Source organism: Poecilia reticulata, linkage group LG7 (genome assembly GCF_000633615.1).
Source record: "Poecilia reticulata strain Guanapo linkage group LG7, Guppy_female_1.0+MT, whole genome shotgun sequence".
In the NCBI taxonomy this organism is placed as follows: domain Eukaryota; kingdom Metazoa; phylum Chordata; class Actinopteri; order Cyprinodontiformes; family Poeciliidae; genus Poecilia; species Poecilia reticulata.
Window position 1 is genome coordinate 1,589,359 of NC_024337.1, and position 26,430 is coordinate 1,615,788.

A 26,430-nucleotide genomic window follows, 5' to 3' on the forward strand; every position below is an offset into this window, starting at 1 on the left:
CATTGTTTACGGGTATTTTCACACCTGATTTTCACACATTCTCAGGTGGTGTGGTTCGTTTTCACACTGCATGATGTCAAACGAAGCAAACCCTTAGAAAACCTGTTCCCCTCCCCCACTCTGGTGCCACTACACCAAGAACTATTGAGGAAAACCAAACGCAACTTCCTCCTTTAGGATATGTAAACAAAAATCTTTTGTCATTGGTMAAAGACCACAAGCCATTTCTCCTGCTAGCGCTAGGATGTTTGTTTTGGTTGTATTTACCCAGAACTCCCTGCAATGTAGTCCTCTTCCTGCTTTTGGAGCAGACTCTGGTCCAGTTGGTGTTCACATATACACAAGAGTTGAATTCAACCAAACCTAGGTTTTTTGATGGACAAGAGTTTACYTTTTTGGTCCTCAACAGAGTCTAATTACACATTCATGCCTCCCTAAATGAACCGGACTTTCTAGGCAAATGGAATGGAGTTTGATTGCAGTGGACTAAATAATGCAACAATAAAACAACCTACCAAAATATTAATTGTAAAATTCCTCTATGTGTCCAGAAAAGCTATATGTAAGCCTGGTGTCATTTCATAAACAGGGCTACACTTTAAGACGTCAAAGAATTTTAGCTAAATGAGCCACTCAAAAAAATTTACTTTTTATATATTTTGTTTATTTTTGTTCCACAAATAATGTTTTTTAATAAACCATGTCCAAATGCAAGGTACATGATCCTTAAGTGGTTTTCGTAAATGGTATATTTACATAAATGTAAATGCATATTATGTGATTCTCTTTAAAGCAATGATCTTTTTCTCCTACTTCAGAACTCAATAAGTTTTTAAACAAATTAATTTTAGAATGGGACACCTACAACCTGAATTGGACTGCTGCCTCCAGCCAGACACATGCTGTTATCTGGTGTTTAGCCACAGTCTGTACCTAAAGACCGCGACTCAAGACAAACAATAGGGTTTGAAAAAATACAGGGTYCTTTCTCTGCTTTGATTATGTAATCTACTTGTGTGAATGCTGGCTTAGAGTCCGGATGGACAAAGGAACACAGATCCATGAGGAGGCCCAGTTGGATATATCAGCCTAATCAAACTTCATCAAAATTTAATGGCAATGTGTTTTACTGGGAATTGCTGCATAACCTTATTTATGTGCCAATAACTATTGTTGGCAGTGTGCACAACTTTGGCCCATAGGAGGTACATTGGAAACTAAGTTGTTGTTTGACAATGGATTTTGGAGGATTCCTCCTCCCAGGTTTGTCATGGTGGAATAAAATTGGCCGAGCTCACCGATTAAAGCTAATTCCCTTGGGAATGTGTAGCTTTACTTTTTTCCAAACTTTCCTGAAACTTGGATTTAGAACTTCAAATTATACACAAAATCCTTTGTGTTTCATATTGTGAGAAACTAAAAGGACCCATGCCTGGCTGGTCAAGTTTAACACTGAAATGTCTGCATACAGCTGCAGCAACTTAAGTTTCATTAAAAAAATATCTGTTTTTTATATATTTGTTAAAACTGTCACCATGTTGTGATAGTATGTTATAAGACAATAATCTGTGAACAAAATTGATCTACTCCACTTCCTCTCTTAGCTAGAATTGCCGTCTGAAGAAATATACCTCTCAGAGCCAATCAGAGCCAGGAGGCTGGTCTTAGCTCTGTCAATCAATGTCATGTACTCACAGCTAATGACAGAGAAAAAAACGTMTCAATCCAGGAAAACCATTTATCCCCCATCATTGATAGCTATGCTAACCAGCCATAGCATTCACAACAAACTCTGCTAACTGCAGCGTAGATACAAACAACACAGAGGGTGATTGGCAGTGCTAAGACTGCCAATCTTAGCTCTGATTGATTGATTCTAAATAAAATTGGGAGCACTGGGAGAAGGATGTGATTTTTTTCACATTTTATCTGTCTCATACCATACTGTCAAGACATAGGGCTAATTTGAAAAAATATGTATTTTTTTTCACTTTAATGTTCTTTTAACTTTGTTTAGATCCAAAGTGCATCATAAGGAAATGGTTGAACAATGCATAGAAAACATTGCAGCATTTTCCAAGCAGCAAAATACCTCTGTATTCTACCAGGAGGTTTGCTGTAAATGTATGTGGAAAACCCAACGCTGCTAAAACCTGAGAACAGACAGGAAGAAAATCACATCTTATGGAAAAAAAATTATCAATAGGGTCATAATGGGAAGTAATCAGTCTTCTTATAATGCTTTAGCATTTACCCGCATAATGATTATTGCACATGTAGTAATAGTTCTCACAACTGAATGTCATCTCTCATTCCTGGGTTTATGATAAGATTCTCTTCAGAGAAACCTTCTATTAAAAGACCCGTTTGATCTAATAAGCCATAGTTACGCTGACGCTTATTCACACTAACAGATCCAGCTATGAGTTTCCCCTTATCTAATTGCACTTCCAGTTACGCCGCGGGTGTACAATACGCTTCTCAAAATATAAATATCAAGTTGTACTGTGCACATCTGACATGTTACAGCAAAACACATTCATTATTTAAAACATATTCAGAACTGCAAGAAGTTATCAATGGGTTACAAGCAAATCCGTCCCTGGCCCTCACCTTGACCACGTCCCAGACAAGATGTTTAAAGGATAATACAATTTTTAAAAGTTTGTATGAAACAAGTAAAGTGTTCCTAACTCGCTAAAACATGGTTTCAGAGAAATGGCCTTAGAAAGCGATGTACATATTGTAATATTGTAATAAAATAGGGTTAGGGCTAAATTAGTTAAATGACCAATCTGGTCAAATTGCAAAAAACAAGAAATTGTAATATTAAATAAGACTGATGGGGTTTGTTGGTCAGATGAAAAGTACAGTTTTGAAATTACAACCTTTAAGCAGAAATTACACAGGCTTTTTATTAACCCCACATTTCTGTATTAAATGTGTTTATTGGTCTGATGCCATATTTTTCAAAGGAGTTTTACAATCATACTGAGAAAAAAAATAAGAATTAAGTTATGAAAATAAACTTGTGCTGGAAGAAAGTCATAATGTTGCTAGAATACTTGACTTTATATGAGTATAAAGTTGAAATAATACAAGAATAAAGTCGTAGTACTGCAAAAATAAAGTCATAATATTGTGACAATACAGTCATRATAATACAAGAATAAAGAAATAAAGTTGTAATATTTAGAGACTGAAGTCAATAATATGAGAATGAAGKCATAATATTCCAACTGTATCCTCTTATTMTTTTCTTCATTCTTGTATAAGTTTATTTTCATATTATTATGACTTTATTCTTGTAATTTTACTTTTTTTTATTTTCTTAGCATTGGCTCTAATTCTCTGTCATAATATAATCTTATGAATCTTAAATGTCACGTTTTTATTAGCCGAAAATCAACACATTTAATGTAAAAGCATCAATCTATATGGAATTAATCCAAACGATGCATTTCACGTAATGATAGAGTTTCTGAAATGAACTWCTTAACTCTAATGTATTCGACAGTTTGACTGATGTGAATTCTGAATTGAATCCACATCCAAAACAAAACATTGAATAAAAAGGATGTGGAGTGAGTAAAACATGGCTGTTCAGCCTGGAGGAAACAAAACAGGTGAGATCTGTGACCACCAGCTGCTAGATGAAATTAAATGAAAGGTTTTATTTTTCCACAGCTATCAGTATGAAGGACTCACATGAGTCCTCCCCTGCAGCTTCATGCACCTTTCATGACCTGCCATAATTTCATCCATGACTTCTGCAGATAATTGTACACCGAGTCTAACACAAAACGACTCAAATATGTAATAAGAAAATAAAAGAATTGAGATAGTGCAGTAAAATGGCAACTKCAAGGAATGAAAAACCTCAAATGCAGCGCATGGCTAGCTGGGTGACTGACAGTTCAACGCTATATTGGACAGGAGAAGGGAGGCAGTGAATGCATTGTGGGAGGTTGTCTGTATTATTAAAAATGTTTTGTCTTTCACATCCCCAAGTCACAAATCTTCAGTTGTATTTTTAATGGATTTTGGATCTAAGCTGAATCAACTGAAACATGAAACAGATGAATCAAACCTTTATGATCTTATTTTTCTCTGAATGCTTGGATARAAGAAAACTAAATATTTTTCTACTTTGCTTAAAGCAGTTTTACTGAATGTTGTAMATTTTTATTTTTTAAGAAATAAAATAAGAAAACTGCATTTTGATATACTATATTGTTATCAGCATACTTGATAGAGTCAAAATAACAGGACGTTCTAAGGTCATTGGACATTTGGTGGTTTCGTTGCTAAAACCTGGAAATTATCACATGTAATAGCAGACAAATTATTCCATAATTCCTGTATTTTATCAAATTATATAGTTAAAATGTCTAAAATGCTTTCCCTTTATACTCAAGATCTTTTCCATTGTTTGAARATGTCTGWCTTCACTACATCTTATCCATCTCAAATCTGACAGCTCTTCAATATAGATACTACAAATGTAAGCTTTCTGAGAAACATCAAAATGATTCAAAAAGCCTTTCGAGAAATTTCTGTGATAATTTGAGACTAAAATTAGGCTTCTTGCACAAGGTTTTTAATTATAAAATTTGGGAGATTAGTCACATGRAAACAGCRTTTTATGCGATCTTTAATTTAGACCAGTGGATGTCAACCAGAACCATAAGGATGAGTTMTATGTGGATCAATGTCCTAAAATTTAACAGAAGCAGACAAGAAAAACCCAGCAAGAAATTTAGTAAAGGTACAGAATTGGTGTAGCATCTCTCCAGTCAAATCAACAGCAAGAATTCACAACAGCCCTGTTTAGACCGCTTTAATTGAACTCTAGTCCATTTACCTAGAAATGGGTGATTTTGAGAAATGTGAAAGTGCAATTGAACTGTGATGCTAACTCTGGTTCATCTAAATACTTAGGTGTCAGTCCAGTTGAAGTGAACTCTGGTGCAGTTCAAATGCTTATGTGAACGTAGGAACCTACGCTACCACTGATCCACAGGAACTCTTGTYAGGCTGCCATCTTTCACTTRAAGATCAAATATAACTTCTGGATGTTTGGCTGATATTTCATCTTAAATAAAAATACCACAAAACCTATTAATTTCCTTGAAAATGAGCAAAATCACATAGTCTGCCCAGTCTGTCTGTTCAGTAACTTACCATTAGACGCTGTGAAGTCAATCGCTACGGTGAAGTTCAGTTGTGTCCTGTTGCACATAGAACATAAAGTGCTTCAATAAACCTGACAAAGGTTATACGTCCAACACTCAGTACACCAAAAATATACACTGCTATTCAATCGGTTTCTGGCTGACTGCTTGGTGGCTAATTGGTACGGCGTGGCATCAACCTCACACCGCTCTGTGGGTTTAATTGGATCAAACTAACGGGAGCCGTAATTAAAGGAGAACTAAATAAATTAGATAACTGCAATGAGTCCTTCTCCAAAACGTAATCAATTCTCAACAAACATGATTTCAATATTATGCCCACATGTGAGATTTTGGGGAAATCCCATCAAGTTTCTTCATTCAAGCACATACACACACATTTGCAAACAACGGGGGAAAATATATATATTTAGTCTTGCGGTGAGTGTGGGCTAATTATCATTCCACTCACCCTCCACGGATGAAATCCACAAAGGTATACTCCGACTCCACTTTGAAGGACAGCAGAGTTACCTGGAAAAACACAAACAACACGCATACCATCACACACACACACACACACACACACAGACGGCGAGGGAATGAATGGACGACGGAAGAGAGAATAAAGCGACAAAACAGGTGACCAAACAGCAAAGAGAGTCAAGTCAATAAGAGGAGCAGATCTAAGAGGGGAAATCCAATTTCTTAAAAAGTACGAACGATGCGGTTCAGAGAAAAGGACAAAGAGTTACAACCAATCAGGGCGCACTTACAGTCCCAGAATTGATGTATTTCTTCTTCTTGCCTTTCTTCTTGGGGTTTAAAACCTGCAGATGAATGGAAAAGTCATTTGGAGATTGAGAAAATGTAAAAAAAAAAACACAACAGACAGACAGAAGGACAGTTAATGWATGAGCATGAATAATTCAGCAGAAAGTGATGCTTGACTCCATCCATCCATCCATCCATCCATCCATCCATCCATCCATCCATCCATCCATCCATCCATCCATCCATCCATCCATCCANTCCATCCATCCATCCATCCATCCATCCATCCATCCATCCATCCATCCATCCATCCATCCATCCATCCATCCATCCATCCAGTCCCTCCCTCCCTCCCTCCCTCCCTCCAGCAGGAGGGTCCTTAGAGACTGCTACTTCTTTCATTTGCTGCTGTCTTAATCTTAAAGTATTTTCTTCTGAAAAGTTCCTCTGTTGAGCTTAATTTAATGAGATGTGAGTCTTAATGGAGTTAGCAGTTCAACAGTTTAATAGCTGATTGTTCAGCTTGTGTATGTAGATATTTTCCAACAAAACAGTTAAGAAGTTCTCTTTGATGAATAATTATGTTTCTTCTGTTGTTTTCCTGTGACCCAGTCTCATTTAGCTCTGTAGCTTTTCATTAAAGAAGCGCTTATTGAAACGGTCGGCTCTGATGCGATGTTTTTATAACGTGTAATGCACAGGYCCATATAAGGTGAGCTGTATTAAAATGCGTGAATTTTCATGAATACAGACAATACAAAAGTATTTGAAAATTTATGAAGTAGTAGTACCTTCACCATCACGCAATCATGGACCAGGGGACGTATTAAACTCACCATACAATTCAAACCCGCTGATGTTTAGGCCTGCCTATCAATGTACTCTAGGTTCAGTTAATCAAATATTTAACTTCTGCACAGGTGGCCAGGATGGCGCTAGGCCAGCTAGCCAGATAAATAAATAGATATAGCTCACCAGATAAATAGAGTTAGCTAGCTAGCTAGATAAATTAAATCTATCTAGCGATAGCTAGCTAGCTAGTTAGCCAGTTAGCTAGCTAAATGCACTAAGTTGTCTGTCAGTAGGGTTGCCAACCGTCCTGTAAAATACGAAATTATCCCGTATTTGGCTGTTAAATGTTGCGTCCCATTTTGAACCGATACGGAACGCAATTTGTTCCGTATTCTATAAATGTCCAACAGACACGCCTATCACACCCATATCAACACTAAGTGTAACAATAATGACCAAAATAAAACACAGGAAATATTAAGGTCAGCTAAGTTCTCGTTGCGGGAGCTACATAGGACCCCAGAACGCTATGGACCGACACTGTTGTCAAAGAGTACAATTTTGGGGTACTCTAACCAACTATGCATGAATGATTGCTCCATGGATCACTTTTTTAAAACAAAAAACCCGCCAAAATAATGTCTATCACTGCGCGTCTCACCCCATGAGAGTAGGGCGGGAGTGTCCCTTATTTTAATTTCTGAAAGGTGGCAACCCTATCTGCCAGTCTCTTAGAAGGTTGTAAAATGTTATCTTTTATATAAAAATTACAGCATAAAGAYAAAAAAACAGACAAACAATGCTGAATAGAAAGAAAATAAACAGAAACACATATTTTTCACCTCATAGACGTTGAACTGATTCTGCCCCCTGGACAGCTCTCTGTAGCTTGTGGTGAACTCTCCAATGAAGTCGTGGCTGCAGACAGAAAAAAAATTATAAAAACAAAACAAAAATCAATTGTCTATTCAAATAGGCAAGCAAGAGACATCATTTTATAATCTAAGAGGAGTTGATGTGTCCTTCTTAATTTTGCCAGATGTTTACCACATTTTTTTTCTTTGAAGAAATAACTTTTAAATCAGTTTGCTTTTCTCAAAATCTTTGCCAGAAAGAAAAACACACACAATAGAAAAAGGCTTTTACCTCCCATCTCGATCCCAGTCGTACACGTCCACCTTCACAGTCCTAAAAAAAATTAAACATGAGACTTTTTTAGGTAATTTCCTYTTAACCACACAGCCTCATGTCAGTTAAAAAGAACAGCAGGCTCTGGTTTAAGAGGAAGGAAAAAAAAATCTTTCCATCATAGCTGGAGCAGATAGAACAATTATATATTCACTGAATAAATGATAAATCACACTGAAGGAGTGTTGGCACAGCAGGTACTGGTGATTATCTGAACTCTGGGCCCAAATTAGTCCAGAGAGAGAGAACAATTTTGACATGTAGGAGAGAATCATTTGAAGTTGGCATGCATTAGCATAAAAGTTATTTCACTTTCATGTTAATTTGCTCAGTTGTGTGATTTGAACATCACATTAGTTGGCTAAAGTATTGCATGTTATTGAAAGTCATTAGCATAGTCAACAGAAAAATGTGAGCATTTCTGCTCTGACTGCAGCAGGGAAGGACTGACACACGACGACCAGCTWTAAGACACAGGAGAAGCTCAGTAGAGTCACTCTGTCGTTGTTCAGTAATCCCTTTTTGAAAAGGGGTAACTGAACAAGAACAAGGAAACTTAGAAATKTCCTTGTTCTTTTGTTAAAAATGGTCTGAGATTATTAATACAGAAATTAATAATCTCAGACCACTATTTGTAGTGGTCTGAGAAAACTGTGCAAACTCCAGCAAGTGACTTGTTGCTTGATGCAAACTTTTAAAAGTGTGACTAGCCTCAGCCTTACAGCAGGTAGCCAGCAGGAAAAGACCAGGAAATACATAACTACAGGCTTTACTGTGAATGAAAAATGTCATGCCCACTTAATCTATTTTGATGTGCTAAAATATAGACAATATTGTTGCAAATTTTGCACAAAAAGTTAAGATACTTTTGTGAAAAGGAGCAAGCTGCTGAAGCCGACAAGTAATGAGTGTTTGTAGCTTCAAAAGGTTTTCTGTGATTCTGTGAAAGAGGCACATTGCTGTAAATCATTTATACTTCTTCTATCTTGAGAATCACACAGCATGAGTAATTTCCATTAAATGTTATAAATTGTTAGTAAACTAAATTTGGAAAGTATTTTAAGACTTAATTAGGGGCTGCATGCTTTGAAGGACCCAGACTGTGTTAACCCTTTACTCCCATGACGAGTTGTTTCGGAATACGTCGGCTTTTATTTCTTACATTATGACTTTGCATTTTTGTGTTTCATGATGTTAAGAACTTTAAAATGTCTTGTTGCTGAAATGTACTATGCAAATAAAATTTGATTTGACTTTGATTTTTATTATGAGCAAACAACCGATGGAGGTAATTGTTTTCTAAAGTTGAAAAATATGAACAAAACATGAAACTGCAGTAGTATCACTAAAAATGATGATGACAAATTCATATTTATTAAAATAACTCATTAATAACATCCTTCCTTTTTCCATCTGCACTATAGAGTAGAATTTTAATCCGTGGCAGATATTGCAAAGTATTACACACTGTGAAGTTCCCTTAAAGTGGGCGATTTTAGGATTCTTGTMAACCAGTAGGGTGCTACTATAAATTAAGCATCCTGCCTGCTTCACAAAATAAATGGATTTATTGTAAGATAATGTCTTAATATTAAAAAAGTACCTGCCCTTATCCCCATTATGCAAAAATCTCTGACTATTTGTAGCTTGGAGATAGTTAATGATGAATGAATGTTTATTAATAATCAAATATGACAAATATGTTGAATAAACAAACTAATAAAGAGCTGTAGTGAAGCGGGGCTGAGTGGGATCTGTCTCTCCCATAAACTGCTGATGGGAGCAGCTCTCAATTTATTCCAGTGCGTTGTGAGAGCCGACTGTCAGACATGAATTCATGTAGTGTTGTTCTACATAATTGCATGAAAAAAATTCACATCTGTAGCTACATTTTCATCTATAAACTCCTAAAAGTAGCGTTGAATTGGCCAGATCCTAGCATCAAAGCTTTATTAAACAACAGAGAATTTAATATGTAAGGCACATCACTTAACATTACACAAGCATCTGCTGTTCTAAAGGGTGGATAATATGTGGTACTGTAACACTTTGCGGCTGCTGAAAACACTGTGCCCAGTCCGGTCCGATTGGTATGTATGAGACGCAGCTGTGTGAACACTGAGTCAGTCTCAATAACACCAGTGCTGGTCTCTGGGACACCATGACCGACTGCTGGCATTATTCTGACCGCCCCAGTAACAGGTGATGTCATCCATTTTAAAAGTCAACTTGAAACTTGTCCCCATTTAATCACATTTTTTTTAAGACTTGAGTGCTTCTCTCTTAATTTAAAAACATCAACAAATTTGTGAATCCTGGGATAATAAAACGGTGCGAAAATTCCCGACCTGTCATAGTCGCCGTTGCAGAGAGCTCTGACGGGGATGGTGAAGGGCTGCCACACCGGATTCAGCGTGTTCTTGATCACCTCCGTCTTGTGGCAGATGGTGAACCTGCCAAAAGAAAATGAGATATGAGGCGATAAAAAGAGCATGCAGATAACTGTGGGCAGATCATTACGACACTGTGTTAGAAAATTCTAGAGAGAAAAAAAAGGAACAATAAATCTCTGCCAAGAAACTCAGAAATTTTCGAGAAAAACAAAGAAATTTCTGAGTTTGAAAAGTCTACCTTAATCTCGAAATCTTTTAGTTTTTTCTAGGAGATTTTTGACTTTTCAAACTCAAAAAATGTCTAAAAGTTTTCAATTCTTGAATCTCAGAAATCTCCATGTTTTTTCTAGAAATCTTCTGAGATTAGTCAAAAAAGGTTTTGAGTTTTTGAGGTTTTGAGTTTTTACTTTTCAGACTTATAAATGTCCTTGTTCTTTTCTAGAAAATCTCAGAAATTATTAATTTTCTGGTAGAAATAAACTTTGTTGTTTCCCAACTAGTGGCCCTAATAATTCATCGTAGTTAATTCTACCTCCTGTATTTTTCTCTGTAATTCGACACAAAGCTTTCAAGGCAACTGTGAAGGTTTTTGCATAAGTACTTTTATGAAACAGAACAATTGCAGATGAATATTTATTGCTGCAAACATCTCTAAAAGGCACATCTGTGGAAGAAAGTAAAAACCTGAGAAAAAGATGGTAAAAACTGCATTAGAAGACACAGGCAGCTGAGTTAATTTATGTTCAAAAAGTAAATGTGGTAATTGGTGTCACTGAATGGATGCTTGGTATGTAAAATCTCCTGGTGCATTCCCAACACATCTCTGTTATTTTTTAAGCCTGGACTGCGCAGCACCAGTGACTGCTGAGGTTCACTGCTTCCATCAGCGTTGGCTATTAGTAATGGTGGTACTTTGGGATAATTGCCTGAAAAGATTTCTCTATGCAGCCTTATCCTGTGATCCCTAAAGTTGAAAGAGCCTCAGCTTTTTCAGTTAATAATGCGGAACTGAACATGATTGACTGGATGCATTTAGAGATACTCAACATAAAATACTCAATGAGGTTTTTCAACGTTGGACAGCTGTGGATACACAGTCGGTAAGATCAGTTTTAAACACATCAGTTTTTTCTGAGTAAACATCATTTTACTATTTCTATTGACGTGAAATTTACACCATCTGTCAGTAGCAGCACATGTGATAATAAGCACACTAACTGATTAGTTTGTAAATTAAGACATGTGCAATAAAGTGGAATGATATGGGCAATAGGTACTGAAGAGATGAGGAAAAACATGTAAAAGCAAAGTACCAAGATGCTATTTGTCAGTATTCAAAAAGCTTCCGGTTGCTGCGTAAAATCGATAGATGGTTTAATATTATCTTTATAAAAAGCTTTCCTATTATCAAAGTTTTGCTCAGAGTGGTGCTACAGGTAAAAGCAAAGAGACCTTCACAAAAAACACTCAGTGTTGCAAAGAACACTAATGGCATTACATCTGCATTTCTAAACCTCTGAATGTGAGAGCTGTTGGGTTCACAGAGAAAAGCACAAAGTTTCACCAAATACCAGCCACAGACAGGTATATGCATTGAGGTTGTTTTACAGAGTAAAAACAACAATAAAAACAGTTACCCAAAAGACAACAATATTAATATTTAGTTACCAAGTTCAATATGTAGTTTACAAACCAACTATTTGGGTGATTCTCCAAATTTGGTGCCTTTTGTGCATGGAAATGACAACATTGAAGTCTCTTCCTGCTCACACTGTAAAGAGATTTAAGTGTTAGGAAAGTGTCTTACCTATATTTGGTTATTTTTTTACCCAAATGTCGTCATCGCCAAGCTCAACCTTTCAACCCGGTTATGCACTTAATTATTTATTGTTGTTTGGGGAAAAAGTAAAGGATGGTCTTTGAAACGCTTATTAATTTATTGTTTTCATCATATCATAATGTTGCTCCATACCCTAGCTGATGTGAACTCACGGCAACTTTTAGTGAAAATCTTCAACCCAAAAATGGTGGTTTTATTACGGGGTTGAATGTTGGACTGTTGTAAAGCTGTTCAACCCCGTAATGGTCTGGTCAACTTTTACACTGGGTTCAACCCCGTAACGGTCTGGTCAACTTTTACACTGGGTTCAACCCTGTAACGTGTCCAATCTGAACCATCCATCCATTCCATTGTTCAAACTTTAAAAGTAAAAGAGGCCCGTCCAGCCACCTTGATGTGTCATACTCACGTTCCGTCTTCATTACTGCGGTAAAACACCAGGAAGGGGTCAGACTTTCCAAAAAAGTCTTTCTTATCCAGCTTGTTGGCACACAGCTGCATCGTAGCGATATCCTGACGGAGAAGACAAGCGGGATTTCAACATAATGGTTCTGATGCAAGTTTTTTTCGAACAGGGCAACCTCTTCTCCTAAGGCAGACATTTTCTGTCAACTAGTACAGAAACTTGGTGCAAGACTTTGGAAGAATAGGTTTGGTTTGATTGGCAGAAAAAAAGAAAAAAGTTATCCATTGTGATTTATCCAAAACATTAAGAAGGATCACTATGAATAGTTTGGTAAGTTTTGCATAAGGATTACACAATTTATTAGGGAGGAAAATAAATGTATGCACTATAGTGAAGGAAGCAGAGATGGATCGCTTCATACATATGTATGAGTGGCTATGGCTGTTAATGAGGAGCTGTGTTTTTCCTGCTTCTGCGCAGAGATGCCTGGGACAACCGAGGCAGGCAGGCAGGCAGGAAGGAAGGAATTAAAGATAGACAGATAAATAATTAGACCTTTTAGTTGATTTCTCCTGAGGGAGAGCATCTTGGGAAAACCCTAAGCTGCAACTGACAGCAATTGGATCTTGTTAGGGAGCAAAAATCTCCCAGAGTAGCAATGGTAAACACGACTAAGATAAGCCAGTTTATATAATGATCTCATGAGCACACACATGTGCATGCGAAAATTCTCCCAAGCATCTGATCGGCTGGTTGTGGAGTTAATACATAAGTGTGTCAGGGGGCTTTGGAGGGGGTACTATGAAATTGGAGGGGAATTTTGCTTCGAGGCAGAAAACCGTCTTGACAGTTTATCGGAACCTGTTTACAGGAATGTGGAGCGCTCTCGCTAATGAAATGTGATCTGTTTAACCTTGGATGGGGTAGGAGGAAGTGGTGTGTGTAGACACATTTTTGGGGGCATGGAGGACAAGTGAGGAGGAAAAGGGCAGCTTGTGAAAATGCAGAATTGATGTAAAGTTTATACAACGTTACAAACATGTGAGGCACTGTTAAAATGGGTTTTTAAATCCAGAAAATGCTCCTGTTGTCCTCGGGTCAAAATGACTGAGATTTGTATGTTTTTTCCCTATACACAGAAAATGAGGACAACAGGAGGGTTATGCCCCTCACAATACACTCTTTTTCTGAAAGAAAAAAACAATTTTCAGAAGAGCTCTTTTTTTTTGTCCGGAGCGAAAAAAAGGGCATGGGCCCTCCTACAGTCTGTCTGTGTACAGCCCTGGTAGAAAGTCTGGGGAGTTTTGCAATAAAACATTTTCTTGCCATGTTTATATGTACTGGGATTTGTTGCTGCGTGTGTACACAGACAAAGGCAAACTGCTACAGCAACTTCATAAATATTGCAATAAAAATGTAGAATATTCAGTCTGGATTTGGGTATGTTGATGAGTGCGTGCACGTGTGTGTGCATGCGTGTGTGCGTGTGTACTGACCCTGCAGTTACTGAGCTCCTCCGCTGCCAAGATTATGACTCCACACTTCTTCCCTGGTATCCCACTGAGATCATAAAGAGAAAGAGACAGAGAGATGCAGTAACTGTATCGAGGCGTGAATAATAAAAATGGAAAGCAGATGTCATTCATAGCTAAAAGCTGTTATTGTGCCAGCAGACAGCCCGGCAAGCAGTTACTTGTTTCCCAGAAAAAATTCACAGAGGGACTCACACTTGCTCTCTAATGGGCGAGTCAATTCTAAAAATGGACTACAAGTGGAAATTAGACGACATACCTAACGACATGCAACACGAAAATACACAAATGAAACCAAAATATACACACTTTGTTAAGATCGTTTTTGTCAACGACATTAAATTTGGACAAAATGTTTTGTTTTTTACTTTAGTTAGGGTTAGAAAAATGATTTATCTTTGTTAATACAAAAAAATGAATAAATAATTTAAAATGTTTTTTATTACTGTGTTTTCATACAAAATTGCTTCCCCACTGTATAAACTGGGATAAATGCTTATGGTATTAAAACAATGGCTTACTAGAATATTGGACCATTCAAATACCCTGTGAGATTTTTGGGACTGAGATCTGTGGCTTTTTGAGTCCAAAATAAGAAATGTGTTGCCCTTGAGCTACTTTGGTAATAACTTGACAGTTTGTTTACGTTTGTTGCTCATTTGGAAAACGTGTCGGTGCTCGAGCTTTAACATTTCCAGCTGTTTTCATGAGATGCTGCTGTAATATTTTCACAGAATTCTGTTGTATGTGACCTGTTGTATGTCGCCATTGATTTAAAGGCATTTATTTTCTTACATTTTTATATTAAAAGAATCCAGGGCCGGGAATTCAGAACTTTAATTTTGAATAATTACACAGATTTTATCGTTTTAAAATTTGTAAACACAATTAATTGTACTTATACGCACCAATGCAAAGATTCCGGCTGGAACTTCTGTATTGCTGGGTTTCTGGTACACCCACAAATATGACACACCACAGTAATTGGCCTTTTGGCTCACAAGAAGATAATTTTTGCTGATGGGCCGCCGGAAAAGACCGTTGTGTTCAAGTTATGCTAAAAGACGTTAGCCTAAAATCGGATTTCAATGTTAAACATGTAGCAGCAGAACATTTGCATGCTAACATCCACGGTCCACATTTCTAAAAAAAATGTCATGAATGATCATGAACACTTATTGGATAGAAGAGCATTTTAATACATTTGATGGCTGAATAACCTAATTAACATTAAAAACAAATATTTTTGTTGTTTAGCTCATATGTCTGTCTTTTCAATAATCTACTCATAAAAGGGGTTTTTGAAATGAAATTATTGCTTATTTTGTCAACGTATAGTTTTCGATGACAATGAGATTTAATAAAGTTAATAAATTACCTTTATTTAAAATGTAATCAAGTCACACCACTATCAAAACACAAAGAACAGCTACACTGTCGGCCCCCACTCACGAGGGGATTTGAGTGTCATCAAATGGCAAATAAAGGAAATATTTTAGAAATTCAACCAGATTGAAATTTCTGATGAGCCTCATCAGGACATTAATCCCGAACATGTGTTTCTGATTAAATAAAGCAACATCATGGCAGAAAAATAGGTTATCTGATAAATAAGTGTAAATGTGATATTTCAAAAAATGCAAATAAGTCATCTTTGCATAAGCGGAGCATATTCATGGTGGTGGACCGTGTTTTGCATTTGTTTTCTGAGCAGAATGAGTCACACACAAAAATAAAAATGTGTTCGCTCAGGTGTGTGCAAACATGCATGCGTTCTTTGCATAATAAGGTATATATTTAGTTTCTAGCAAGTGTTCTAAGATTGCGATTGTTTCTTTGCCTTTTCTTGTGTGTTTTTGTTTCGGTCCTATTTAAAATGACATCGAATGTGAAGCCTCGAGATCAAAAAGAATGCAGTGAAAGTACAAGGTGAGTGATCTGTAAAAAGAGCACTGCACAAAAACACAACACCATCTACGAAAACAGAAACGGTGCACGCCTTAAGAACRGGCGGGAGGTGCAGCAGCAGCCGGGGAGCGAGGGAGGCGAAATGAGAGGATAATTTCAAAGACACCAGGGCAAAAGAGGGCCAAGTCTGAGTGCTGCTTCATTATCTTTTTTTTTTAAAGAGTTGGAGAAGGAGAAATAAGTGCAGGATGAATGAAGACAGAAAAAGAGGCTGAGGTAGAAAAAAAACAAGGGAATAAAAGATAATAATCCTATGAGATATTTTCAACTCTGACTCGCCTTCACAGTAATTTGTGCTGGGTGACTGTTTCAGCCTCTCGCCAAAATGAGCAAGTTATCTGTCAGCCGGATGCTGTAAGGAAGCACAGTTGGTCCGAAAGACAATGTCTGATTAAAATGTTCCACTTTGAGGAGAAAACTAAAGGGCTTTTGCAACCGTTTCACAGACTATCCTGCATTTTTATCATGTTCACTTGAAATCTTAAACAGATCTAGCAAACCAAAGAGAGAAAGTGGACCTGATCCATTCATCTCAAGTTGGGAGCAACAAGCCGGACCGTACTGGTCAGCTTCCTGGTTAGACTGCTCCCAGAGTGGTCATTCATTTGGTGTTACTCCACTGTTGTCTTTGTAAACAAGCTAACTCAAGATGCAGTACCTCCAAAAAATACATATTTATAAGTGACTGTTTCCACTGAGCATGAAATTGCAAAAAGTGTAATTCAAAAATAAATATGCTTAATTCTGGGGTATGTAGCTCATGTAACTTTCATTAAAAAACGTTTTTTTACTAATTTGTTAAATCTATCACTATCTCATGACAGTATGAGGCAGTCAGAGCCAGGAGGAAGGTTTTAGTGCTGTCAATCAGGCTAGTGTACGCCTATTTATGCTAATGGCGGAGAAACAACTTACCGTTGCAGGAAAACCGTTTAGCCGCCATCATCGGAGGCTATCCTAACTAGCTTTAGCATTCATGACAGGCTCACCTGACGGGAAGAAGCTGTAGCCTAGTAGAGGGTTTATCATGCCTGCACACAAACATGACTGACAGCGCCAAGACCCTCCTCCTGGCTGTGATTGGTTGTGTCGGACAGATCAGAGTAAGGCAGAGGAATTAGATACTTTTCACAGATTATCTGTCTCATACCAAACCATTAGAACATGGTGAACGTTTTAAAAATATGTAAAAAAATATTTGTTTTTATAAAAGTGACATATATCCAGTTTTCATGAAAACAAACCAACTTCGAAAATAAATTTTTTCTTCAAAGGTTTTGGCATTAGGATGGGGTGACTCTTTAGCCGTATCATAATTAGTGTATTTTTGCAAAACTGCAATAGAAACGTTCTTGAAGTCACGATAAATGTCAAGAAAATCCAAACAATGTGGGAAATAGTTTGTGATCGCTTGAGTTCCAGAGAGAGAGAACGACTAAAAAAGGTTAAGCGATCAATTTGTGATCACTCCAAAATAAGTGTGAGAAACATTAGACAGATTTTTGAAAGATTTAAAACTGATAAAAATGTAAAAGTACTATTCTAAATAGGAATTATTATTGAAACGTAACTGTAATTAAAATAAAGTTTTATGAGCTTTAAATCAGGTTCTAATGTTATTCCATTGTCAAAAACATATCTGGAGTGTTACTTTGATTCTTTCATGCATGTTTGAAACATGCATGAAAGTAGACACTAGCCTCATTGGACTACGCACAGCTAGCTCTACCAGCGGACTCACAGCATCAAAAGTCGACTTTGTTTTTTGGAAAGAGTTGAATCCACAGCTCTTCTATAAAATCGCTGACTACAATTTTCCGAAAACACCTCATATATGAAAATGCTCCCAATTATAAGGGGCTTTTCACTCAAACGCCTGAATAAGATGGCAACATGGACCCTATGGACCCCTGTGGGCCCCTATGGACCCCTGTGGGCTCCTAGGGACCCTTATGGACTCCTATGGATCCCGATGCCATTATGGAGAAGGCTGGTTTGCGTCACTAGATGTACTTCAGGTTGCCTTTTGATGATTAATGACTTCCATCAGAATAACAGATTATCTTACAGGTTTGATCTAAAAAATAAGATAATGTTTATGTTACAAAAATGAGAAGTTTCTTAGACTAGATCCAATTTCAATGTTTGGCATCGCTCTGAGAAATAAGGATGATGTACAATGGCAATCAGCGTCTTTCAATGATGGGGATGCTTGTTGATTTTTAGCTTGACATTGTTTTCTGCATCACTGTTCTGACACCAGAATAACAAGATATATTTTCTAAAAAAAACAAGCTTCTTGACTTAGAAATACTGACCATTATCAAAAAATATATATAACTTATGTTTATATACCAATTAAATAAATGGAACAATTTTTAAAATTGAACCTTGTTTCTATCAGTTACAGTATATTTTGAATGTTTGTGTTTTCCACTTAACTTTGCTATCGTTCTCTTACAGTCGCAACTATACGCATTTCATTTTGTTTGTTAATATACTAGCTAAAATTATTAATGTTAACTCCATTTGTTTTAGTTGTAATTATGCAATTCATAAAGTATATTAAAAATATTTGTCTACTCAATATTTTTGAGTAACAAATTGTCACAAATTTTAAGTGAAAGTTAGTTCACTTAAAATTTAGTTAGTTGGGCTCAAAATGCATTATTGTTTCTTTCAGAAAATCTTAATTTGAAGACATCATAATCTTTCACAGTCAACATATTTCTAAAGAGAATATTGGCATGACATTTTCAGCAGCTGTTGGTAACAACACGAGTAATCCATACGTGGAAAGAAAGCAAAACAAGTTCAGAAATTAAATTAAGTTATGTGTAATAATGTGAAATGTGACACTGTCCAATGCCTGGTGAAAATTCCATGGCCAGTATCACCTCTAGAAAATATTTATTGTGAATGTATTATTTATTTATTAAGATATATTTTGTATTATATTAAGATTAAAAGCTGAGCTCACTTTCAAAGTAGGAGTTAACATTTTTCATAAAAATAGGAATTTTCTGTCACAGTCTGTCACAAAAGCATGAAAGATTTCCTCTAGGAATAGTTTGAGTGTTTTAGGACAAACTTTTAATTTTTCATGAATTTTCAAAGGCATTTTTTTTCCCCACCACAATTCGGTTTAACATACGAAGCAACTGCACAATAACACTCACACCAAAAGATAACAAACCAACTTGACTGGTTTATATTATTGAGAAGCAAGAATACATGATGACAGGAGATGAAAGCCCATGCAGAGGAGAACTGACTTAAGGTTACAGAGGAAGAGGGAGAGTGTTGTGTTAGCTATTCACACCTCGCCTCCTAAATCCTTAGCCTTGCATGACGCACTTTTCAAATCGATGGATTCTCTCACTCACGCTGACTCCCAGCTGTAGCAGGCAGCAACAGTGAGAGAATTATTTATGAATTTACCTGCTCAGTGTTTCCAGCTGCACACCCGCCAGCCAGCCCACCGGATACACACACACACGCGCACACCCCCACGCACGCACGCACACACACACAAACACACGCACCCCCCTCACCCCCACAACACACACACACACACACACACACACACACACACACACACACACACACCCACGCCCACACACACGCGCACACACACCCTGCCTGGACTCTGGAGTATCCATCTGAGCCCTCATGGCTTCATAACTGTAGAATAATAATGACATAGCTGTTCTCCTGCTTGACTTTAAGAGTATTTTTGCCCGTTTTCTCTCATATAATGGCAAGTTTATGATATATTTGGTTTGATGAGGGAAAAACAGTATAGCATAATGTAAAGCTCAAAAAAGTTGATTTTACATAACACTATGTTTTAAAATAAGATGAAAAGTTTTTCACATAAATAAGGTTTATATGAAATATTTCATATGCTGTAAACAACTAGAGGAAAACAAACCAAAGCTGACACTGGATGCCAACAGTGTAACCTAGAGCACAATAGATGCTTAATAAATGACTAGTTAACATCATGGATTCCTTTACAGTGACATCAAATGTATTTTGATATCACTGATATCATTAACTTTTAAGGCATTGTTTGGATTAATAGCATCAAAGCAGAATATTCACAACAGATTTTTGTCCAACAGTATTTTACTCAGACATTCCACCTTAGCTTTTAACCAATATGTAGGGTTATCATTTTATAAATTAATCAATTAAAAACATATTCCAGAGTGGTTAATTAACAAGTTTTTAACATAATTACCCACTCATTAAATACAAATGCAATATTGGTTTTACTTATAAATAATAAAACTGATGACATATTAATTTGTTTACCAAGAATAAGTGTCACTTTTCTTGCTAATATAACTGACGATGTATTCAGGGAATTTTCTGCAGCTACACAAACCACAGTACAGTCCAGCATTCTGGACTTTTGTTGACCACACTCCCAATACGTTAGCATTAGCTTACAATGTCTGTAAGGTTCTCTCTCAGCAAAGATCCTAAGCAAAATGAGACTCTTGTTTTTGAGGATGTTTTGTAGCTGTATGTGAAAAATTATTCCATTAGAAAAAAGGAGGAGGAGCTTTGAGTAAATAGGCGGAGCTTTGTGGAAAAAAGCATGAAGACACGGCTATGAGGGGTCACCTTGGGAGATTCAAGGATTCCTTAAACATGTGTGAAAGAATCAAGGCAACAATTCAGGTTTGTTTTTGATGAAAGAATAACATAAAGCTATTTGGAAGACGTAAAGCTCAAAAAAGTCAATTGTACATAATAGTGCCCCTTTAAAGAGAAGATTACTTTTACATTTCCCTGGACATCCACACTTTAGAAGATTATCAACCATTTAAATGTTTTCCACGATGATAGTCTTTATTACTATATAATAAAGGAGTTTGTTGTTTGGAAAAGACCTCATGACCCTTCCCAGGTTGATGTTTTGAGAACAGCTGTTTTCTGTCTTTGTAATGCAAACTTGTTGCAGAAAATATGCTGTACCTGAAGATTCATTGGTTATGACAATAAATGCAGTCCATATTGCCTGTCACAAGTCCACAGCTTTCCTTGATTCCAATCACAAGACAAAAACCTTCTGCAAATATAAGGAAGTACAGTCCACAGAAGTTTTGACAACTAATCAAGCAAAAGCACAAAATAAGGACCAACATATATTTTCATGGGCTGAAACACAAGCTGCAGACTTTTCTGATCATTTTAATCCATCAGTGTTTAAAAGTTTATCCTTTATCCCGGAAGGACATCAGAAATTTTAGAACACTGCTGCTTCTACTCCAACACAACACTACACTATACAGCTTTTTATTTCAGTAATTTTGTCAGTGCAGCTACATTTTGCAGGAAGACAAGCACCACAAAGCGACAAATCCAGAAAAGTAGCTGCACTTCTGCGTGTCTGCCTGCTGAAGGTTGAAGCTGATGGGWGTATCAGGCTCTTCGCTGGAGGATTTTTTGCGTCCCATTTTTGGCTGATGAGTGAGTTCAAGGCCAATTGTGATTTCCAAAGCAGAAATTGTCTGTGTTTTAAACATTTACTCAATCCCCTTTACCTCTGCTTCAGAGGGTGCTGAACAGATCTCTGCCGCAGAAAACATCTCACTGTTGAGAGAAGCTCCAGGTACAGCATGTGGGCGTTATTTTCACAATTTGGAAACTACAGTTTTCTGTAGTAAACTACTGCTCACAAGTAAAAATCTCTTTAAAAGAGTTGTATTGTACTGCATTTCACATAGTAGTTTGATTAAAATGCACACCACATTTTTTGTTTCTCTTCACAAAAGCAGACTGTTCGTATACATTACAAAATGACAGTTGAATGCAAGTTGAGGTCTGAGGATATGGAAAATATAAAGAATAAAATGTCAACAGTAGTGGTGGGCACCGCCAGCTAAAAAGTTAGCTGCACTAACTTTAAAAGGAGACAAATTATGCATATTAGTAACTTCCGCTAACATTAAAATGCCAGCCATATCAACATGGTATTTAGCGGAAGCTAATGCTAAAGCAATAAATTAAATTATGTGAATTTCTGCATGTATTTGTTTAATAAACACCTTTGCTTTTTTGTGTAAGTTTTGTTTCTTGTGTGTGCCACATCTGTCTGTTTGTTGTATACCTGCCACTTTCTCAATAAAGTTTTTTTTTTAAAAGAGAGAGTGAGAAGAGGAAACAGAAATGCCTCACCCACTTTAAAATAACAGCATAAATTTAAACATTGAACTACTTGTAGAACTCTTAACACTCAATAACCAAAACCTCAACACAGATGTTAAACTTTTTTCAACTGGAAGTTTATACAAACAGCCATGTATAATAATTTAGGGGAAGCAAAGTGCACTAAATGTGCTAAACAAAAAAATTAGCTATTAGTAGATTAGTGGAAATATGCCCACCACTAGCCAACAGTAATTTAAAAATCTGTGAACAAAAATAGATAAATGTYTGGTTTCTCTAGTGTAAAATAATCTTCTTTAAACTAAGAATCATTTGCTGTTTCAACAAGTGCTTCTGGTGATGGATAAATGTTGTCACTGCTTATGGCAGAGAACTAAATTAGCAAAATACACAAACAAATCCTTGATTAACCCTCCTTCAATTTCCAAAACTACACAAAGAAACACTTGTAAAAGTGCACACAGGGTCAGTGCGATTCTTCCAAACTGCGCACAAGTAAAAAATTTGCGGGGTCTAAATGGCCGTGTGTCTTAGGAATAGCTAATGTCTCTCAGTTGAAAGATATAAAAATCTGTTCAATGGATTTAATGGAGTTTTGAAATTGATAGAAATATAAAACTCAGTTATTCCACTATTTTCTCAATATTTTCACATCAACATACATAAATCCTCCCTGAGGATAGCACTTGTTATGCATGAAGCTAGACAGGCCCACCTATAGTAATAACAAGATTCATAACAGGGTCACAAAAATGTTCACACATTTATCATCAGGTCTAAAGTTTCGCATTCGTTCCAACAGAAGAGCAGCAGAAAAGAAGAGTTTTGTCTGTGTGCTTGTCATGACAGAGCTGGCCAGATGAGTTGTGAACTACAGGGCCAGATGGCAGGTGACGGTACTGGAGGACGAGGACCACAGGGGACAGATGGTGACATGGAAATGTGTTCACAGGTGTGCCACAATATTAGGAGACAGATTTAACAGAGTTTCATAGTCTCAGATCTTAAATTTAAGCCGACTTTCTCACTGGAGTCCAGCAAATCTAGTAATAACTTAAAATTGACAACATTGGAAAAAACAGAGGCTCAATCAGTTCTGGAGACAAGCTCAGCAAATAATATGTTCACAGCAGATTATTAAAGAATAGTGGTAAATGAATTATCTTGCAAAAGGAAAGATGGCTGCACAATATACAACAACTATATTGTCATCGTAATACCAGAGTGTGCAATAATCATATCGCAAAGTATTGTCTTGAGTGGCATATTTGTTGGATAGTAAATTTAACTGCTGTTAACTTGCATTTTGCATGGTAACGTTATGTTTAGTCAGTTGGAGAAAGTCTCAAGGCAGTGGATGCTCCCACCAGACAAAAAAAACAGTCTTTAACTTCAAAGTAAGAGCAATAAACAAAGACAAAACCAGGCTATGTTGATAAGGTAATCTCCTTCTTGGTCCTTTGTACCAAGTCCAGGTTTTACCAAACTTCATCATCTGTACAACCTTTCTGCCTACCAACATTGTCACCGTTCAACCTGCTYCAAGCCTCCATCGCTCTTTGATTCAACCTTTCCTCTGTCCTCTCCACTCAACCTGCTCCAAGTTCATTCACCTCTGGCAACAACAAACCCCCACACAGACCAAACTCCCCGATTCCTCTCATTCCTACTGACGGATTTTAGTGCTTCATAGCCTCATCTCTCATCTCCTGCTTTCAAATTCATATATATAAACTTATGATTCATCTGTTATTACTCCCAGTGTTCTGTCAAGATTAAGATCTACACATTAAGGTTTATTTAACCACGATTTAAATCTCCCCTTGTTCTGCCAAGTTATCTTGCATGGGGGTCAGAAGCTCACCTACAACTATGATCGAAAGACAACAGCGCAAAATAATTGAGAAATAAAAGGCAACTGCCTTTTAGCAGTTGCCCATAATAATAGGTTAGACTAATGCTGTTTATAACTGGATAGCACTTTGCCAGGAAACAATATCTTCTTTCTTACCAAGCAAAAGCCCATTGATACCCAGGATTAAAGCATGAAACCTTATGATCACAACTTTCTCTCATATTTAGTGATTTTCAGACAAATATTACGAACAAAGTGTATCATAGCTTATGCTTTACATCGCATTAATGAGAAAGCCAATGCAGTTTTATAAGAAAGATCAAAAGACAAAAGAGGTTGAGGTTTTTATCATCATGAAAGGCTCAAGCAGGCGCAATCCACTCAGGAATTATTAAACTAACTCTAACCAACTGACAGATCAGCAATGCCATCCATGTAGAGGTTAGTAGGTTAATTAAACTGTAAGAAACATCAGCTTGCATTGATTTACAAAGCTGGTATCTTACCGATACTAAAAGAACAAAGCATGAAAAAGGTATTTCATTAAAACCGACAACATTCATTTGATTTCCTGGCATGGGATACAATTTAAGGTGAATTGAAAAAAGATCAACACCCTCATGTTCCAAGCACAAATTTTGTCTTGTTTGGGATTTTATGTGATAAACCAGCTTACAGTGGAACACAATTGTGAAGTGGAGCAGAAATGATGTGTAGTATTACATTTTGTTTGTATAAATGAAAAAACTGAAAACTGCCCAATGCTTCTTTTTTTTTTAATTCAAACTTCTTTAACTGCTTACATCTAAATAGAATCCATCTAATGTTTATAACAAAATATTCCCATGCAGGATCATGGGGGAGTTGGTGCCTACCTGTAGTGGTCATTGGGCGAGATACAGGGTACACCAACCCGCCAAGAAACACAAAAACTATCATACACAGGCACATTCATGTCTAAGGGTAATTTTGAGAGACTAATTAACCTAACAGTTGTGTTTTTGTACTGCTAGAGGAAGTCGGAGTACCCAGCAAGACTCTATAAGGGAGAACATGCTAACATACAGAAAGACACCAGGGTGGCATTTGAATCTCCTATGGCAGCCATTCAGGGCTCCCTTAACACCTGCTCATACAAAGCGCTGCTTATTTACCCAAATCAGAGCTGCAGTCTTCAGCCGAGCTCCACAGAGCACCTCCCCCACACAGATCCTCTAGACTAGCAATAGCAATTAGTAACCACCTAGTGGAACGGGGTGTCTCCTGAGCTCATCATAGGAACTACAACACTCCTAAGAACGATTCCAAACAGCATCAATGGTCGACATAAAGAAACGCTGTTGTGATGATGTGCTTTGTCAGAACAAGTAGGAGGTTCTTAAAGAGACAGAAGCAAATTTCAATACGTCAGATACAGCTATGCAAAGTCAAATTTATTTGAGGTTGTTTTTAATATGTATGAAATCACCATGAAATACATTGAAGTTTCTACTTGTTACATAACACAATTAAAAAATAAAAACTTTTCCGAGGCACTGTGGTAAGATAGACCTTTTGAATAAACCAAACTGTTGCATCAATCTGAAAAATCTATTGCTTCCTCATCAGAGCATCAGGCAACTCTGTGTGCAACTTATCAGTCATGGCAGCAAAACAGTCGCTTCCGTCTGCCCAGTGTTTTTTGCGACCGCTCACAGAGCAGAAAATGTGTTATTCTGTCTGGCTGACAGTCTTTTCATTCATTACGGGTTGTTTTTGTTCTATTTTTACCCACTGGCCTTTGTCTGTGGCTCGCGTTCATGAGCAGAGGGCATCCTACTAACTGCCCTCAATCACACCTTGGCCTCCAACACCCGGTGCCAACGTGTTAACCGCCGTCTTGCAGCGGAAACCCAGAAAAACACGACTTCTTGCCATCCCAAACACAACAGGCGATGCTTTAAGAGTCCACATCATCAATCTAGATGTGGAAACCTGGCAGTGGGCGGGACTGTTAATAGATGGGCCTCATTTTTTCATCCCTGATTGCATTAAGGAATGATTGATTAGTCTGGGTTTTTTTCTTTTTCCATTACTCATTTGTAAGGGATGATAATTGGTACATTCAAAGTTACAGCTCATGCTCAGCATTGCTGTACTTCCTAAACATGGACACATATCGATTGCATGGGTGTATTTGGTGTACCCGAGGTCAGGGGGTTTCTCTAGACAAACATTGGTTTCAAAAATACCTCCAGGATGGCTCGGCCCCTCGTTTATTTCTTTGTCATTTTATTTTTTTCACTAATGGGTGTATATTTCAGATCACTGTTACACTTTTGCCGC

General features: G+C 37.1%; 1 protein-coding gene across 1 annotated transcript in view; it reads right to left on the minus strand.

Moving 5' to 3' along the window:
* The window catches only part of LOC103466873 (copine-9), a 97,909-nt gene that overhangs the window by 27,646 nt on the left and 43,833 nt on the right, over positions 1–26,430 (minus strand). The window contains exons 7-14 of the mRNA XM_008412761.2: positions 14,064–14,127; positions 12,571–12,674; positions 10,277–10,381; positions 7,887–7,928; positions 7,583–7,658; positions 5,951–6,004; positions 5,647–5,708; positions 5,185–5,231 (exon numbers count right to left, since the gene is read on the minus strand). Of these exons, the coding sequence (XP_008410983.1) occupies positions 5,185–5,231; positions 5,647–5,708; positions 5,951–6,004; positions 7,583–7,658; positions 7,887–7,928; positions 10,277–10,381; positions 12,571–12,674; positions 14,064–14,127 (554 nt within the window). The remainder of the gene's footprint in view (positions 1–5,184; positions 5,232–5,646; positions 5,709–5,950; positions 6,005–7,582; positions 7,659–7,886; positions 7,929–10,276; positions 10,382–12,570; positions 12,675–14,063; positions 14,128–26,430) is intronic.